General features: G+C 39.7%; 1 protein-coding gene across 6 annotated transcripts in view; it reads right to left on the bottom strand.

Moving 5' to 3' along the window:
- Positions 1-19,551, bottom strand: part of PTP4A2 (protein tyrosine phosphatase 4A2) — a 32,548-nt gene extending 12,997 nt beyond the window's left edge. Inside the window, exons 1-3 of one of the 6 annotated variants that reach the window (XM_081086343.1) lie at positions 19,391-19,541; positions 19,179-19,251; positions 71-767 (exon numbers count right to left, since the gene is read on the bottom strand). In XM_081086343.1, coding sequence (XP_080942469.1) covers positions 71-166 — 96 coding nt within the window. In that variant the 5' untranslated portion in view covers positions 167-767; positions 19,179-19,251; positions 19,391-19,541. Of the gene's footprint in view, positions 1-70; positions 768-2,109; positions 2,527-9,611; positions 9,797-14,289; positions 14,400-19,008; positions 19,123-19,178 lie in introns of those variants that run through there. The other 5 variants (XM_081086342.1, XM_081086341.1, XM_081086345.1 and 2 more) reach the window with 5 other exon arrangements.
- Between the last annotated feature and the right edge of the window lie 572 nt (positions 19,552-20,123).

Here is a 20,123-nt window from a genome sequence, read left to right as displayed (position 1 = left end):
TAATGGTGTTAATTTTAATGGGATTTTACCTATATATCAATCCAAAAAGTACACCATAGTATAATCTTACCTCTGTGAACTTGTTGAGGGTAGCATTGGTAGGGTTGTGAGTAATCAGAAAACGCATGTTCTCATAGGAGATCTCCACAGGGGCTGGACGGTTCATTATGGCAAATAAAAAGTGTGAGCGTGCGTGTGTGAGTGAGTGTGATGGGGAAAATGAAAACAAAAAATCAATAAATCTTGAAATGTTTCACAGCAGAAAACATTAAAAAGACCACTAAAATGCCTATTATCAATCAGTGTTTTCTCTATTCAATGTGTTTATTCTTTAAGTAGCTTCTCTCTTCAAGATAAGCAGAAGTATTCAGAATCCACTTGAATCCAAATTCAACTTGGGCCTCAATGTCTGCAGATGGATACCTTCGGACTCCAAAAACATCCAACTACATTCAAAACTTAAGCAGCCTTTACTACATTTAGGCACTAGTGAGACAAGTTAAAAGTGTAGATTACTTTCCACTTTTGTTTACTTGATGCTTAATTTTACTGGAGTCATTAAAAGAAATATGCTTGCAATAAAAAAAAAAAAGCCAACTATTTCTGAGGCCAGTCTCGGTGTCCAGAGTCTTCAAGGCAATATTAATTATGGCACATAGAACCCCCCAAGCTCACTTGTCAGCAAAAACGCTGTGCTGAGCCTGGCAGAAGTCTGCCCTCACACTCAGAATCGCCATAAATGTGCAACGTATATTCCAACGAAAAACCTGGAAGAGAAAAGCATAAGTAAAATGAACTGGAGGTTGATAGCATTCATAAACACAATGCTCAAAGTCAAGAACACATTCTTTATGAGCCTGAAGACATCTGAAATGTCACCAATTCTAAATTATTGCCATCTATAAAGAATAGGATAAAAGTATATACCAAGAGTTTTAAAAGCTAGAGATTCAAGTCAAGCTTGTCTTTCTTTTTTCAAAACACAATCCAAGAAGCAAAGTTTCTGTGCTAACAAGATTACTTTTAGCCCTGGCCAGTGTAGCTCAGTTGCTTGGGCATCATCCTGTGCACTGAAAGGTCACCAGTCTGATTTCTGTCAGGGCACATGCCCAGGTTGCAGGCTCATTCCCTGATCCCCAATAGGGAGCATGCAGGAGGCAGCCAATCAATGCTTTGCTCTCACATTGATGTTTCTATTTCCCTCTCCCTTCCTCTATAAAAATCAATTGAAATATTTTCTTAAAAAATATTATTTTTAGCTCGCCACCTACTGGGGATTGAGCCACAACCCAGGCATGTGCCCTGGCCAGGAATCGAACCCGTGACCTTTTAGTGCATGGGACAACACTCAACGGAGCCACACTGGCCAAGACCACAAGTCATTTTTAAATGATTTAAAGATCCTTAAAGCAATCTTCCCTCCATGGACTCTTCATAAAGTTTACAAGGATCTCCTTTTTCTGTTTTGATGGTAAAGTCTTCCACATATATTCTTTGTTTCAAATAAGATAAATCTATAAATGGATAGAGGATATTTACCAAAGCTCCACTTTGAGGATTTAATTATTTCTATCTAAAATATATGCATTTGACCCCAATTAGGATACTATTCCATAAAGCACTTCCTGAAAAAAATTATCTTCTTTTCCTCACAACTCTGAGTAGTTGTTACGACCTATGAGGAATGAGGAAAGAGGATCAGAAAAGTGAAGTGACTTGTCTAAGGTAAATGAATTAGTTGAGCCCAAATTCTAAACCAAGTCTTCTGTTAGTTCCATGTTTTTTCCAGTGTACCATAATGTCAGCTGACTCAACCAATGTGTAAATCCCATCCTCTCATTTTCTAGTCCAGTTTACCTTTTTATTATTTCTCATATCACACCTCTAAAATACAAATGCATTTAAAGTTCAATTCACACAGCATTCTCCTGCCCAAATATGTATTAATCCCTACCAAAAACAAGGCAAGAAAAAGAAGTGGCAGAATTTTAATATTATTTTAGGCCACTGCTATGAAACACAGTAATCTTTATAGCTGGCTCAGTCCAAATGTCAACATAATCATAACTTCCTCTGGAAATAGGGACAAAGTCAAATCATTTCACTTGCCTCTTTCTTAAGCCTCCAATAAATGCTTATTTAGAAGTCCCTAAAAAAGATAATTGTGATCAAACAGAAAAAGACATAAAAGATAATGACTACAGAACCATTTTCAGGAAGAAACTGAAATATAGATTAATTCAAGCCTATTCATCTATCCTCAGTCTTCTTTTTATGATATTCTTATGGCATTTTATTTTGTAAGTTACATACTTGTGATGTTATCACCATGGACACGCACAAAACTAAAACATTCCTGAAATATGAATGACAGATAATTCAAAATGGCATTCTATGAACATCAATAACTCAACAGAATGAGTTACCCACTACAGTAAATACACAAAACTTCTACACTCAAACTAAGAAAATATACATCTACACTCTTCCCTTCTTTTTTCTTTTTTAAATCCTCACCCAAGGATATTTTTCCATTGCTTTTCAGACAGAGTGGAAGGAAGGAGGAGGGGGAGGGGGTTGGAGGTAGGGGGAAAGAGAAAGAGTGAGAGAGAGAGAATCAACATGAGAGCAACACATAATTGTTGCCTCCCGCACATGCCCGAGGCGTGGGATCCAACCCTTCAGTCTTCAGGCTGATGCTGTAACCACCGAGCAAAACTAGCCAGGGCAACACTCTTCCTAACTCATAATTCTAGCTGTAACTCCAAAACACAGCCACCTTAGATTACACATTTCATATAGAGTACTCCTTGTACAGTCAAGGAATTTTAAAGCTGGAAGAAACAAGGAATCAATTACTCTGACCTTAAAAAACAAAACAAACAAACAAACAAAAAACATGATGTTTGGGCTTAAGAGAAGTCAAAATGGCAGGCAGATCAAAGACAACAGCCCAGGTCTACTAACTCCCTATTTATTTTTCCTTCAATTTTGTCTAATGGAGGTACCCACATATTTAAGTCACTCTTTTTCATGTAAGTGTAACTTTTCAAATATTTGTTTGGATGTTCATCTGCAACTCTGTGACCTTATAATAAGGGGAGAAAAGATTAATAAGGTAACTACTCAACGAACAATGGTTTGTATGCAGTGCAGAGCAAAACACAAGGAAATTCTAACCTGTTTGAATCCCCTTGGTTTAATGATGTTATCACAGCTAATTTGTGTCAGCTGAATAAAGGCACTGAAAGACCTGCATTGTAGTGATGTCCAGGCTTAAAAGCTACAGCTCTAGCATTAGGTTTTCTACCTAGTCTCCAGGGTTTGTCTGCTCAGCAAACAGAGCAAACTTTATCCCATCTTATTCCTCCCAAACTCATTTTGGAAGGACCACTTCCAGGGATAATGATAATTAATTATTAGATTTTCAATTCTTAACACCATACTGAGATCCCCAGCAAAATGATTTCTGCCAAATGAAACAGTATGCTCTATCAAAGTTAACAAATACATGAAAAAAGCAAGCTTCTGCTCCTTCCCCCATCCACAAGAGTTCAACTACACATCAACAGTTAAATGTTCTTGCACCTGTCAATTCAGATAACTAATGTTCACTCCTCTGACATGCATAAGAATACAAAGTAAACAGTCTGTAAAAAATCATAAGCATAGCGCAGCTGGAAAGTATTGTCGCATAAACTCAGCACCTGTACTCCTTACAGAAAAACCTTCTTCTAAAATTCTCTCTCTGGCATTAATTCTGCTCTATCTACTTAAGTAAAAATTGATTATTGCTTTAATTTACCAGGTGATGGAAGAGGCTGTTTTTTATTGTTGTTAATCCTCACTGGAGGATATTTTTCCCAATGATTTTTAGAGAGAGTGGAAGGGAGGAAGGGGGGAAAGAAACATCAGTGAGAGAGAGACATATCGATCGGTTGCCTCCCACGGGAATCAGCATGCAACCAAGGTATGTGCCCTTGACCAAAATCAAAACTGGGATCCATCAGTCCACAGGCTGGCACTCTAACCACTGAACAAACCAGCTAGGGCAAGAGGTTGGTTTACTTGACAAATAATAGTGGCCAAATTCAAATAAGCATCTAAATATTCTCTTCACCCTTTACTTTTATGGAACCTAACTTTTAAAATGTTGCATTGGGGCCCTGGCCGGTTTGGCTCAGTGGATAAAGCGTCAGCCTGCGGGTTGAAGGGTCCCAGGTTTGATTCTGGTCAAGGGCATGTACCTTGGTTGCGGGCACATCCCCAGTAGGAGGTGTGCAGGAGGCAGCTGATCAATGTTTCTCTCTCATCAATGTTTCTAACTCTCTATCTCCCTTCCTCTTTGTAAAAAATCAATAAAATATATTTTTAAAAATAAAATGTTGCATTTGGGACATTTCCATTTTTAACAAAAAAAATAAAATAACAGAACTTCACTGAAAGATTAGAAAGGATGGTCTGTGCCAAACAATTCTTTTAAATTAAAGAAGGGAAGGAAGAAAGAGAACAAAGAAAGAAGAAAGAGAGGGCTTAGAAGAACAGCAAGCAAGCAGGGGCCTACCAAGCTAAGAGAGTGCACTGCCAATAACAGTAAGTGAATAACACAAGTCAAACCTCAATTCTCAAACGTCTCCCATCTTGAACAATTCACTTCTCAACCCGACAACCCTTTATACCTGTATGATTAATCACCTGACTCTTAGGTGACAAACAAGGAAAGAATTCTAGAGCATGAGTCAGTTTACCACTGTTAACATCTCAGGAAATTGTTCTGTGAATATTTTTGTGTTTTTTTGCTTTTGTTGCTGCTTATTATTGTTATCAAATTTTAATTTTTTACTATACATTTCATTTCCTTTTTGTTAAATTTTTATTTCATGTCCTTTTTGTCTTTGAAGTGTTTATTTATAGATTAAATAGTACATTAAACATGTACTGTATATAAGGTGAAAACGGCATCATTTGTGGTCTGGAACAGATTAATTCAATGTACATGATTTCTAATGGGAAAAAATGCTTTGGTTTTTGAACCTTCTAGAACAAATTAAGTTCAAGAACTGAGGTTGCTAGAGTTTAAATGTCTAAGATCAATCCTCTACTGCCAATATTGACCTAGATGAGAATCAAAAACTAAAATGTATGAAATACAGTAAGCCCTTGATTTTGCTGACCTCAATTTAATGGACTTCGGAATTAACAAACAAAATTTCCAGTCCGGACGTCATATGTAAAATTAACACCTTGTTAATTTTAAAATGCTTGTAAACAAGCTGTGCTTATAATTAAACTAAAGACCTGATGCACAAAATTCATGCAAGGGGCTCAGCCCTCGCAGCCCAAGCTTTGTCCGGAAGGTCGTTTGGCTATCTGGTCTAATTAGCATATTATGCTTTTATTATTATAGAAGATTAACAGGTTGTTTATTAGTTCATTATTATTTTTAACAAATTTTAACAATAGGTCATGTGTTGGAAAAAACACTGTGGTAATAATTTCAGCGACATAAATCTTACATATCTACAACTATAGTCTACATATTCAAATCCAAGGCTCACTGCTCGTAAACAATGTTCAGTGAGTGACTAGCACATGATCACACCATATCTCTCGTGGTAATTGGTTCTGTTGTTGCATGGTGTGACTTTTTGCAGCAAATATACTAAGCCAGCCGTGTGCAAAATGCTTGTGGTGACTGATAAATGTACGCATTTACTAGATCTATTCAGTATAGATTAAAATTACTGTAATACACAAAGGAAACTTTTCTGTGAAATTAAACTTTTCATACGTACCTAATTTTAATTACATAAACATGTCTACATAAGTAAAACAGGTAAACTAATTTGTAAATTTTTTAACATAATGCATTCGGAAAACCTACTTTATTATATAACGGATTTTCAGCTTTAAGGGACACCTGTTCACCCAAATTAGTCCATTATATCAAGGTTTTACTACAGTATTTAATACAATATCCATCATTTAATCATGGCACATTCATAAAATGGAAACTATGCAGAGGTCAAAAAGAATAAAATAGATTTATATGAACTGCTATGGAAAGATGGCTAAGAGACACTAATAAGTAAAAAGAGCAAGGTCTGTAACAGTGTATACAGAAATATTTGTGAGTATCATATATGCTTCCATATCCATGAACTACCTGGAAAATTACAAAGATAAGAGGTAACAATGGTTGCCTGGGAGCATGATTTACTTTATCATAATATATGCCTTTTGAACTGTTTTCAATCTTTTTCTATGTACATATGTTACCTTAATTTTTTTTTTATTCTAGGGTGATAAAAGACTTACAATGATGTACACTCTAATTACATTGTTAACAGTGCTATAGCCATGGGATTACAAAGAGCCTCGAGAGGGCTAGTCCCTCTGCTCCCGGCAGGCCTATACCTCCATTAAAGTCTAGAAAGACAGTGTTCTTCTTTGCTAAAGATACTAAATTATTGAGTAAAATTCAGGTCCTGCTTTGGCAATTGTAATTCTAAGTTAAAATATAAAAATAGAGAATTCAAGGGCATGAAGGAACTTTACAAAATCAACCCCATTTAAGTGACCCTAACTTACAGGGCAGCCTTTCAAAAATCCTGTCAATCCACTTACATCAAGCTATCCACTGAGAAATCACCTCTATTTCCAAATTAAAGCAAATGATACAGTAAACCCTCCAACTCAGCGGTTCTCAACCTGTGGGTCGCGACCCCTTTGGTGGGGGGGGGGGTCAAACGACCCTTTCATAGGGGTCGTCTAAGACCATTGGAAAACACATATATAATTACATATTGTTTCTGTGATTAATCACTATGCTTTAATTATGTTCAATTTATAACAATGAAATTGGGGGTTACCACATGAGGAAATGTATTAAAGGGCCGCGGCATTAGGAAGGTTGAGAACCACTGCTCTAACTTATTGGGTTATGCCAGTAGACAACCAAATTAAAACAGCACATAAAATAAATGCACAATAAAGCATTTATTAAGAAAATAAAATCTAAAAGCAAAGGTCTGACAAACAAATAAGCTACACTTACTATGTTATTTTTCTTAACCAGAAATTCTACAGGAAGTCATGCAAATTTGAGTTAGTTTAGTTTCTACAAACAGGCAACATGAAAGTATAATACTGTATATAAGACTAAAACCTTGCAACAATTTCTTCCTAAAGCAAATTTATTTCACTTTAACAAAGACACTTGCACTTCCCTTAAAGTATGACTAATTTGTCAACAGAAAAAGAAAAAGAAAATCATTCTCTGAAGTTAGACATTTTTTCCTTGCAATTTGGCTAGTTAAGAATTTATTGCCCTAGCCGGTTTGGCTCAGTGGATAGAGTATCAGCCTGAGGACTGAAGGGTCCCGGATTCGATTCCAGTCAAGGGCACCAAGGGCACGTACCTCAGTTACAGGCTCAAGGCAACCAATCAATGTTTCTCTCACATCGATATTTCTGTCCTTCCCTCTCTCTAAAAATGCCCTCAGGTGAGAACTTAAAAAAAAAAAAAAGCCGAGTCCGGTTTGGCTCAGTGGATCGAGCGTCTGCCTGCGGACTGGGGGGTGCCGGGTTCGATTCCGGTCGGGGGCATGTGCCTGGGTTGCGGGCGCGTCCCCGGTGAAAGATGTGCGGGAGGCGGCTGATCGGTGTTTCTCTCTCATCGATGTTTCTGGCTCTCTATCTCTCTCCCTTCCTCTCTGTAAAAAGTCAATAAAATATATTAAAAAAAAAAAAGATGTTGAAAACAGATAAAATATTTTAAAAAATCAACTGGTAAATGTGTAAATAAATGAAATAAATCAATGTTTCTCTTTCTCTCTCTCTCAAATCAATAATTTTTTAAAAGCCCTCAATAGAAGTTTGTTGTTTGTACATCATTAAAAAAAAGAATTTATTAATTCAAATATCTATTGGACACTATACTATATGGCACATACTCAAGCAAGAGCAGTAAACAAACAAGAACTGTCAGGATGGGTCTTATATCTTTGTAGGCAGAAAAAGACAAATAAAATATGCCACTGCTATGGAAAAAAATGCAAAGCAGGGGAATCTGCAGTGCCTCCAATTCTAAATAAGGCTATCAGGCAAGGCCTCACTGAAAAAAAAATGACATTTTATCCAAGACCTGGGGTTGTGAGCCAAATAGATATTTGAGGGAGCATTCTAGGCAGAGGGATTAGCTGTTGCAAAGGTTAAGAGATGGGGCCTTGCAATGTTCTTAGAACAGCAAGGGGGGCCAGTGTTACCAGAGCAAAGAAGGCAAGGGAGTAAATAGGGTCAGAGAAGTAAAAGAGGACCTATAGGCCAATGTTTGGCTTTTATTTGGAAAAGATGAGAAGTTTTCAAGCAAGAGTGACATTTTATGCTTAAAAGTCTCACTCTAGCCGTGGCTGGTTTGGCTCTGTGGATAAGGCGTCGGCCTGCGGACTTGGGGGGGGTGGGGGGAGGGGTTCCCGGGGTTCAGTTCCAGTCAAGGGCATGTACCTTGGTTGCGGGCACGTGCCCAGTAGGGAGTGTGCGGGAAGCAGCTGATCGATGTTTCTCTCTCATCAATGTTTCTAGCTTTCTATCCCTCTCCCTTCCTCTCTGTAAAAAATCAATAAAGTATATATTTTTTTAAAAAGTCTCACTCTAGCTGCTACGTGGAGACAGATTATATGAGTAATAAGGGTGGAAGCAGGGAGATCAGACAGGAGCCTGTGCTATAATCCAGGAAAAAGATAATGATGGTTTATGATGGCTTGGACCAAGGTAGTAGAAATACAAAACATAAAAAGGGATCAATTTCAAGATTTGTCTATAGACTGGATATGGAGTCTGAAAAAAAGAGTCACGGCTCTAAGCAACTGTAAGAACTCATAAATCCCTCTCAACATTCAGAAACTATTCTACAATAGATTATAAAATCTTCACCAACCATCAAGGAAGAAAAGTAGGGAAATTCTTCTGTGAAGTATTACTGTATCTACTTATTTCATTTTGACCATTTGAGAGAAAAAAATATCTTAAGACTTGTAAACTAAAAAGAATTCAACTTTGCTAATTAAACACTCAATGTCTAGTTAACTGGGCTCAAGATGAAATTTTACTCATATCTCTCATATCCTACTCCCAATTCATCAGAGCCCTGTAGAAACAAGAGCTCTATTCTCTGTGCTACTTATCTTTCTTCATCCCTCTACTGTTGCATTATCAAACTAAAATTGAATACATGTGGATCCTTGAACTTAGACAATTCAAATTAATGTTAGTTCTCCTGCCCCACTGACTACAGTCATGAAAGTTGATAAAGAAAGAGGTATTTATTAAATTCTACACAAATTAGGGTCCAAAATATATGTAAACAAGCTAAAAAAAAAAGCAAGATGCTTCTTCACTGCTAAAAAAAAAAAAAAAAGTTTCATAGTTACTCCCTTGGTTATTCCCACTGTTCTACTTCCTCATTTAAGGAGGGAACTTGAGAATCAAGCTCCAGTACAGTAATCAATAATCAGTTCTATAAAAAGCAAGTATGACCTTGATGGTGAGAAAATATCTTAACATTTCAGAACCACTCAGAGAAAAGGAAAGCAATTAACCAACAACCACACCTGCTTCTGAGAACAGTGACAGTTATTCACTGAGGTCTTGGGGGCCCTGTTCCCACTCCAATGAAAAGGGCGTGGTTTTCAAGTTTGTATGCACCCTGGTGATTAGAAGTAGTTGTCCTTTTCTAGTAACTCCTACCTCAACGAATAACTGTAAGACAAAAATTGCATTAAATATTTTCATGCTACACTTGAAAATACTTTTCAATTTTGTACTCCATTGTTCTTTTAAAGATTAACAATTCTCCAGATAAATCTCTTGTCCAAATTGTTCTTTTTCATTTCATTAATAAATTTAAATGGAGGTAATAGCACTATAGCCAGTTTTCATTTTCTAAAAATATATTTGAATACCAGTAATAACATTAAAAATCTCAACAGCACAATCCTAGTATTGGGCATTAATCTTACTGTTTTCAGTGAATCTTCTAAAAATTAAGTTCTTCAGATTGAACTGATTATATTCCTTTCCAGACAAAGGTATCATGGTATCCTCTCCATAGACTTTAGTTATTTTAAGACTCTCAAGCTTCTTTATTATTAAGTCTAAGCACATTCTTTTCCTAAGCAACTGCGGTAAACCTCCTTTATACAATACAAATTATCTCAAACTCAGCTGCATTCTCATAAAATTAAATCCTAATGTCTGTTTTCTTCTTTCCTTCCATCTTTCTGTCTTCAATCTCAAAAGGCTATGTAACTGTCTTAGAGAACAATTTAGGTCTTAATCATCTCAGTTTCCAACATCACTATACATACATTATCCTAAGAACCACTGAATCAATTCTTTAATAAAAAAATGTATTTGAGATTCTAAACTTCAATGCAAAAAATTTTTTAATGCAACTGTAATAAAGCAAATTCAAAAGGACTCCTGAATTCACCATGTCAACACCACTTTGAAATGTTTTCTGACCTATATTAGGACGGTTTGAATGACTATAACAGCTGCAAGTTCCCTGAGGTTGCAAAATAGGTACTTGGTTAAAGGTTATTTGAATCACCTTTCAAAATAACCTACAGCACAGGAGCAGCATGCAAAGCAAAAACTTCCAGGCTATTGTTAGCATTATTTAAAATGTTTCAGAACTTAGCAGTTTATAGGTCAGCTTAATTCTTTCATTTCCCTATTTTGTAAAATGTATTGGTCCTGTTCAAGTATCTACCACCAAAAGGGGGGGAAGGAAGCTCTTTATGTCAGGATATGAAATAAAAAACATTACAAATAACATCTTGTCAGCACAAATTCTTTTGTTTAAGCCCCAGAAATGTGTCTGCTGTTAGGGTATTTTGGTTCAAATTTCCCCTAAAACCGGGTAAATTACACTTCACTTCCTCTCCTAAATTTACTTCTTATAAATCACATTATACTTCACAGCTATCTCGCTGTGTACTGAGTATAGTACAAGATAAATAGGCAAGAACCTAAATCATTCTATTTGGAGCTGCTAGTAGCCTTTTAAAATATACTGTCTACTCATTATTTGCCCAATAATAGCTTGATGTTTATTTTCGTAAAGCACAACATTCACAATCTTTAAAAACTATACAGTTGTTTTACCTTTTATGTTAATGTAAAGCAAAAATGGTGAAATACTCTATAATGCCATGTCAAGGGGTTATTATCCTTTGCTCACTACCTTAGTTCATTTTCAACATGAATGCCCCTTCTCTTCCCACTTAAAGAATGCAAAAAAAAAATTTACTGCAAAATTTAATCTTTTTGTCCTCTTCCTCCAAATACTTACTGAGATGAGAGGCAACATACCACCTCCGAATGATACTAAAATGCAGCACATCCAATCTCACAAATATTTGTGGAGTTCTATGCGCATACCATACAAACATCCAGAATCAAGATCCTAAAACAATCAATGTGGATGAAAAATATTTTATGATGGGCATTAAAATTTCATACTGATACTACATACTTAGAAGACACAAAGTGAGTGTGAGTAGAATGAAGTAGGATTAAGACTTCTGAGGAAAGGTAAAACTTTTACGACAAGATTGGTAGAAACAGGGAAGGGGACATAGTATAACTTAGGAAAGGACCCAAGTCTCTGGTTACATATCTCTGGTGAAGACTTGACCATGCTGAGAATTTCAGATCAGTTCAGATGCAATAAAAGCTCTTAGGAAATTAAAAGTATAATAGTAGTCAGGAAACAACTCTTTGCTCCCTGAGAGAAAACAAACACAGTTGACCCTTGAACAACAAGGAGCTAAGAGGCACATACTCCCCCACCCAACACACACACACACACACACACACACACACATATACATACATACATACATACATACATATACACGCAGTTGAAAATCTGTATATAACTTTTGGCTCCCCAAAACTTAAGTTGCCCCTCGGTATCCGAGGGGGATTGGTTCCAGCCCTCCCACCCCCACAGATATCAAAATCCTCGATGCTCAAGTCCCCCTTATAAAATGTAGATCAACGCATAGTCAGCCCTCTGCATCTGTAGACTCCCAACAATGAATCAAAAACAGTAGAGGCATTTATTTTTTATTATTATTATTATTATTTTAATCCTCACCTAAGGATATGCTTTTTTGATTTTTTTAGAGAGAGAGAAACATTGATGTGAGAGAAACATCAACTGGCTGCCTCCCATTATGTTCCCTGACCAGGGATCAAACCAAGAACCTAGGTATGTGCCCTGACAGGCAATCAAATCCACAACCTTTTGGTGTAGGGACAATGCTCCAACCAACTGAGCCACCAGGCCAGAGTGAGGCATTTATTTTTAAAAGTCCATGTGTAAGTGGATCTGGGTAGTTCAAACCCATGTTGTTCAAGAGTCAAAAAGTATTGTCATATTGGTGGTCATATTGGTGGGCATTTCTGATCTACTGAGCAACTCCATAATTACCAACAAGTTTCACAAAGAATCTCTCAACTTATTAAATCCTGATAAATTCTTCTCCCTTGTAAACAGATGAATTTATTAACTAAACTAGAGACCCAATGCACGAAATTCATGCAAAAAGGGGCTCAACCCTTGCAGCCCCAGCTTCATCCGGAAGGTTGTCCAGATTTTTTGTTCTGCTGTTCGGTCTAATTAGCATATTAGCTCTTTATTATATAGGATTCTACTTGTTGATGACCTCCAAATGAAGATCACATCTCACTAGAAAAACAAGTCAGCCCTAGCTGGTTTGGCTCAGTGGATAGTCAGCCTGCAGACTAAAGGGGTCCCAGGTTCAATTCCAGTCAAGGGCACATGCCTGGGCTGCAGGCCCAATCCCCAGTAGGGATCATGCAGGAGGCAGCCAATCAATGATTCTCTCTCATCATGGATGTTTCTATCTCTCTCTCTCTCTCTCTCTCCCTCCCTCTCTGAAATCAATGAAAATATATTTTTTTAAAAATGAAAAGAAAAACAATTCAAAGTATAGTTTATGACTTAAATTTGAAGTGCTTTGTATCCAAAAAGATCTAAATTATTTTAAGTTAAACCAATCACCAAAAGGAAACTTGTTTGTAACCACACATGTGGAAAGAAGAATAATGTCACTAGAATCTATTGTTTCTCCATCATATCCTTCCCAATTTGCTGACAAATCCTGCTGATGACTCATATCCTTCTGCAATAACCAGTCACTCTGTTCCCTCATGATATGCTTTTCACCAATAATGGAAAAGCAGAAAACACATCAATTTGTTTTGCTACTAAAAACAGTAAATATCCACATATGCATATAAATACAACTTACAAACATTGTGGTGGTACAACCTAGCGAATATTTCCTATAAAAGAGTGCAAGGAAAAAGCTATGCTTAAATCTCAACTAAGACTAAAGGATGACTAGAAGAAAGCAGACCTGATTGTAAATTTGAATTCTTGTCAAATGATACATTAGTACAGAGCCAACATTTTTTACCACTGCAGAAATAAAAATATAAAGTAATTTATCTGGTCTGCTAAAGTAAATATATCATGTGTGTATTTTATGCCAAAAGAATTAACATTTTCTGAGAAGAATGAAATTTCAACCCAAAAATACTATGAAAGGAATTAAATACACCAATTCCCTAAAGGTAAAGACTGTTCTAACGGTCAAAATATTTTTTTAAAACAGACTCAACTAGCAAAAAAAGGTTAGTCTTAAAATTCTCTACAGTTTAAAACGGCAATGACATGCAATGTAAATTTATATTCAAATAATGAAATTTAGTTTCTAGGCCACTTAAAATAGAATGGATGCTGTGTTACAGAACCTATGGGACAGAAATCCGTTCAGGCAAACAAAAACCATTTGTATTTATTATAGTCACATAACTGTTAGTATAATGCAGAGATGGCGAACCTTTTGAGCTCAGTGTGTCAGCATTTTGAAAAACCCTAACTTAACTCTGGTGCCGTGTCACATATAGAAATTTTTTGATATTTGCAACCATAGTAAAACAAAGATTTATATTTTTGATATTTATTTTATATATTTAAATGCCATTTAACAAAGAAAAATCAACCAAAAAAGTGAGTTTGCGTGTCACCTCTGACACGCATGTCATAGATTCGCCATCACTGGTATAATGTGTCAATTCCTCATAGTCATTTTTCTGGAAAAGATTTAGTGCCAGTAAATCTATACCGACTGAACAGATAACGCAGGGAAAACCACCTAAGACATTGCAGGAGAAGAGTCATTTTCTCACCTGGGTAACTGTGGAAAGTAGACAAAGCCTACAGTGCTGTAAAGCTTCTTTAGTAGAGTGGAGGTGCTAGAGTAGTGACAGTTTCTGGTACAGCATAGACCTCTACAACTCTAAGGAACAACAGATTTACATACAATAGCCACTTGACCACTACACCAAGCAATCCAGCAAGTCTTCAAATCCCTACAGTAGCCAGGAAGTCAAAGGAGCTAGAGCAGTGGTTCTCAACCTTCCTAATGCCGCGATCTTTTAATACAGTTCTTCATGTTGTGGTGACCCCCAATTTCATTGTTACAAATTGAACATAATTAAAGCATAGTGATCAATCACAAAAACAATATGTAATTATATATGTGTTTTCCGATGGTCTTAGACGACCCCTGTGAAAGGGTCGTTCGACCCCCGAAGGGGTCGAAACCCACAGGTTGAGAATCGCTGAGCTAGAGGATGTGGTTTAGTCAACAAGACAAAAGATAACTAGAAAAAGCTAAGACACCTCTACACATAAACTAGTTCTGAAGTTGAAAATAGATTTTAAAAAGGCTCTTCTAATATCCCAGATTAATAGACTCAAATCACCACTTCCCAAAGTAATTATAACTAGTGGCATCCACTGTTCATTTAACAAATCCAAGTACAAAATTATCTGAATTGTAACATCAAGGGCTCTTACCTTTAAAACTTAGAGAATCGTCAGTTTCTATATAACCCAACCAGTGTCTTAAGAAAAACCTCAACGCAGCAACATCCCCAAAAAAGTAAAAAATGTATGCAAGTACCTGAAGTACCCTTAAAAAAAAATTAACCCAGTGGGTGCGCCTAGGTGTTTGAGCGTTGACCTATGAACCAGAAGGTCTCAGTTCAATTCAGGTCAGGACACATGCCTAGGCTGAGGGCTCAGTCCCCAGTAGGGGTCATGCAGGAGGTAGTCGATGATGTTAATGTTTCTCTCTCATCAATGTTTCTATCTATCTCTCTCCCTTCCTCTTTCTAAAAATCAATAAAATATGTATTTTTTTAATTTTACATTAAAAAAATTAAAATTCAAGCAAAAAAAAAAAAAAAAAGGCTGACTTCCTTAACATCTACTTAACTCCTACACAGCTCCCTATAAACTGACTAGAGTTAACTAAAAGAAAAGTTTACCAGAGATTTAAGCCCCAAGGGGAAATTTATTTTATCCTCTATCATTTATTTACTGATACTGTTTAAGTTGGATCCCAAAACCTGGGATTCAACAATTGATCTATAAATCAATTTCCTTATCTGTAAAACTGAAAGCATGCCACTTACTCACAGGATTATTATGAACTGTAAATGAGATGATTTGTGATTGAACACAAAGGAAATGATCTCAAGAAAGGAATACTGAAGCCTAAGCATAATGTTGGGACTTCACAAGTAGTCAAGACCTCAAGAATTCTACCACTGCTCCTCTCACCATAACTAAGTCTGCCATGTTAAACTATGGATCCTGATTTCAAGTTACGAAAATATTTTAAAGATCCCCAACTTCTATGAATAGTACAACTAATGGTATAGCACTGAAAGAAATCTGCCAAACTTAGGTTCCACTCTTCCAAGAGCAACAGCTAAAAATTTATCTACTGCTCCTCTGCATCTTATTTGTAATGCTTTTTTCGAGGCTTCACTGGTTACCAATCACAACTTCCAACAAAAAGAAAGTACAGTCAAATCCTGTAAAATAAATTTCTACTAAATTCCAATTTTGTGCCTCAAAATCATAGTGTTCTGTAACTACTGCAGAGAGAAATATTACCTTTGAAAGACAGTAAAATGTTAATTTTAAGAAACATAAATCTTACCTTGTACACAAGTAAAATACAGTGGGGCCTTGACTTACGAGTTTAATTCGTTCTGAGACCGAGCTCGTTAAGGAGCTCGTTAACTCAAATTACTCTGTCAACTCAATGCAAAAAATCGGCAGAGAGACAGCTGGTATCTCAAAAAACTCATTAGTCGGGACACTCGTAAGTCAAGGCCCCACTGTATAAATAGGGGCTTTCAAGACCTTTTAAGAAAATTATGTGCATAAGCATTCAAACATTTACTCTTCCCTAATGCCATCAAAGTTCACTGATGTAAATGGTTTCTGCCTATAAGTCTGGTTCGTTCAAATTAAATATTACTTGACTGACTCATGGAGGGAGTGGTTTGACTTTTGCTATTTTGAGTCAGAATATACCAGGTCCAGCAGTTCTAAACAATTTCTCATTTGTATAGGTGTTCTAAATTCCTAGCCTTTTCCAGGTACTAAATGTAACAAACTGTTGCCTTAGTAAAAAAGTCTTAATGGTAATAATACTTTAAATCTGTATTTCAATGTATAATTAACAAAGTGCTTTCATATATATTTTCTCACTTGCTGTTCACAATCTCGAGGAGGAAAATACCCAACACGGCTGAACGAAGACTTTAACAAAGAAGTGACTAGAACTAGCTGACTCGTAGCCCCCCAAAATAAAAAACATAAAAGGCAAAAAAAAAAAAAAGAAAAAAAAAAGATATAAAAATAAATAAATAAACAAACTTGGATTTGTAAACTGAAAGAAAAAAAAAAAAACATAAAAGGCTGCTGAGTTTCTTTAATCAGACTTTCCTCTCCCAGACATATTCCAGGTGCCTCATAAAAACTCTGTCTCAAAGCACACATCCTGGGGCCCCAGGAGAGTTTCAAGGCATAATCTCCACCCACATAAAACCCTTGCTTAGGTCCTGAAGAGCCTCCAAGTCAGCATCTCCTAAATGATCCCCTTGCCTCCAGCCATTTACTCTTTTCTGTAACTTCAACATCTCTCACCTGTACAAGCTGACAGGTCACTGTGTGGTAAAACACCCCAAAGTGAGACAACCTAATGTGAAGAGAGTAATTATATTTTGGAAAAATCAAGCACTTTGGAGTCAGAAAGACCAGAATTTTTAATCCAATTCCTATTATCTTTTGACCTAGAACAAGTTATTTCTTTGAGTCTTTTCATCACTTTAAGTCAGTGAGGGCTCATCACTGTATCCCTAGTGCCTGGCAAATAGAAGCCACTCAATATGTGCCAAATAAATATAAATGAAGACACTTACCACCTTTTAATAGCTGTGAGAATTAAATGGGAGTATAGAAAGCACCTGGTGCATAGTAGGCACTTAATACTAATTAATCCAGGTCCCCAATGAATAATAACAGTATTATTTATTATCTTTAAAAACAGAGGGCATGCCAGTGATTAAGAAAAAGAATGCTCTAAGAAAATTATAATTTGGCACATCACTGCTTTTGCCTGTGATTCTATTATGTCTACCTAACTCCGGTTTATCATATTGAAAAACTCCCAACTTCTAATAAAAGTCTCATCGTTAAGGTGTAAAATCCATATAAGGCACTCTTTATCAAGAACCCCTACCTTCTACAATACAAGAATCTGAGAAAAGTCCATGATAGTGATTAGTTCATTCACAATCCAGTAAGAAACAACTTTTAAAATGTCAGAATTCTGGCAAACAACTTCTCACCATCTTCACCAACACAATGGTATACTGACAAGTGATTCTGAAACCTTAATCAAGTACCCTTTCATAGCCTTAATTTCTTTTTGCACATGTAACGAAGCATAACTTCACCCACTTCCTATCTGAAACTGCTGTAATACAGAGTATGGCAGCAAACAACTACCATATCCGAGTCCAGCAGTGGTTGTCGTTTGCTGACTCCAGACAGACAAGCAGCATTTGCTCAACGCCTACAGTGACGCTAGAACTGCTAGACACTTTGTATGTCCCTTCACAAATTCCAGAAAATAAAAAACTAGCCTATGGTTCTTCGCCATCATCATTACATCATAGCAGCAGCAGCATTATTTCCTAAGAGCTCTTCTCCAGATGATTAGGAAAGAGCCACCATCTAAAAATATGCCTTTCAATTTTTAAAAATAAAATACCTTTCACCTCCCCTGAAAAGCTAACGATACTTTACCAAAGAGTCTATGCAGCTGAACACTCTAAAGGCAAAAGCCTAGGATCCTGGGCAATAAGACAAGTTTTAGGTAGCTCTCACATCCCCGGACTAAAATGGGGTGACAACCACATCCTTGACAAGTTGAGAAATTTATGTAGATGGCCTGAAAGGGGAGGGGGGGGGGGCGCAGATAGAAGGGGTTTGGAAAAGCACATTCTTTTAAAAACCCCAGAACTAGGAAGTGACAGCGCCACTGGAATATACTCCTCTGCCCTTCTCCTCACACTTGGACCCCAGAACCCAGGGACCAGCCGCTCCCGGGAAGAGCCCCCTCGCTCAGGACGCCGGGACCCGCTGCCGCCATGCAGCTCCCCAGGAGAGCCTCCAGGACGCCGGCCCACACTCCGGACAGACGCGGGGACACCCTGCCACCGCCCTCCCCGGCCACGCACCGTCGCCCCGCACTCACTCCTTCCCACACGCGGCCCCACAGGCCTCTCCTCCTGCACCGTATCCTCCCCACACCGTCCACAGACACGGCCCCCCGCACACTCTCCGGCGCACGCTCCCCTCCACGCTGCCCCCAACTACCTCCACCCACACCTTCACACCCCCGGCCTCTTCCCTCGCCCCGCATGCACACGCGGCCCGCTCCCCAGCTCACGCCTCACCCCTTCGCGCACGCACATTCTCCCCCGCCCACACCCACCACATTCTTACACACACACGGTTCCCCCGCCTTCCTCACCCACCCTCCTTCTCCACGCTGCCCGGCCGCGCCGCGCTCCCCCTCCCGGCTCCGGCCGGCCCTCCTTCCGGGGACGTGTCTCGGGCCTGCGCTAATGGCTGCGGCGCCTCCCGCCCTCCCTTCCCCGAGGCCCCGGGGGCCGGCGCGGGGGCCGCCCGGGAGCAGCGCACTCACGCTGGCGAGCTGGGGCCTGGGCATTGACGTCCGGCGGAGGCGGGAGCGAGGAGGCGCCTCTCTCCTCAGTCACCTCGGCGGCGGCGGCGGCGGCGGTAGCGGTGGCGGCGGCGGCGACGACTCCCCCCCAGCCTCGGCGCGCGACACCCGGCCCGGCCCGGCGGCGGCGGCGCGTGTCCACGAGTCCGTCTTGCTGCTGCTGCTGCGGCCGCCGCGGCGTCTCCTGCTGCCCCCGCTGCCCCCGCTGCCGCCGCTGCCCTGTGGCGTCGCCTAGTGCCGTGCCCGGCCGCCGCTGCCACTCCAGCCGCTACCGGACGGACGACGGTTACAGCCCCACGATCGCGCCTCCGCCACCACCGCTGCGCGCGCAGCCGGAACCAGCTCCCGCCGCCGCCCCTCAGGGGGCGCTGCGGGGCGCGGCGCGCGCCCGTCGGCCCGCCCACCGCGCCCGCTGACTGGCTGGCCGGCCGGCGCGGGGCGGTGGGGCCCGCCCACTGCCCCGCCGGGCGCTAACCCACTGCCCTCGGCGCCTCGCCCGCTTCTTCTCGGCCTTCGTTCCTCTCTGCTCCGCTGGCTGCGGAAGCGCACCCACGTGACCCGGGAGGGCGCAGGAGGCGGCCCGGGGAGCCGCTCGCCCACGCCCGTCCCGCCCGCTCGCCCGCACCTGGGCTGGGGAGGGGGCCGGAGGCCGCCGGGTGACCTGCGAAGGGCGCAGGGCTTTCCCTGCGTCCCGGGCGGCGGGCCTGGGGCCAGGTCCTTTGGGGTGAGACAGCGACCGAGCCCTTTGCGTGGGGATTTCCAGCTCAGAAGTGAGAACCGGGACAGCTCACTTCTTGGCTGCCCTTCCTCGAGGCCCCGAGTAAATGGCGGGTGCGTCTACAATTGCAAAGGAGGTTTCTGCGCCTCCCCCACAGCCCTGCCGCCACTCACACCCGGACCTAAGAA

The sequence above is a fragment of the Myotis nattereri genome (genome assembly GCF_964212035.1).
Source record: "Myotis nattereri genome assembly, chromosome: 3".
In the NCBI taxonomy this organism is placed as follows: domain Eukaryota; kingdom Metazoa; phylum Chordata; class Mammalia; order Chiroptera; family Vespertilionidae; genus Myotis; species Myotis nattereri.
The sequence above is the reverse complement of the archived record's forward strand: the minus strand, read 5'-3'. Positions and strand labels throughout refer to the sequence as shown.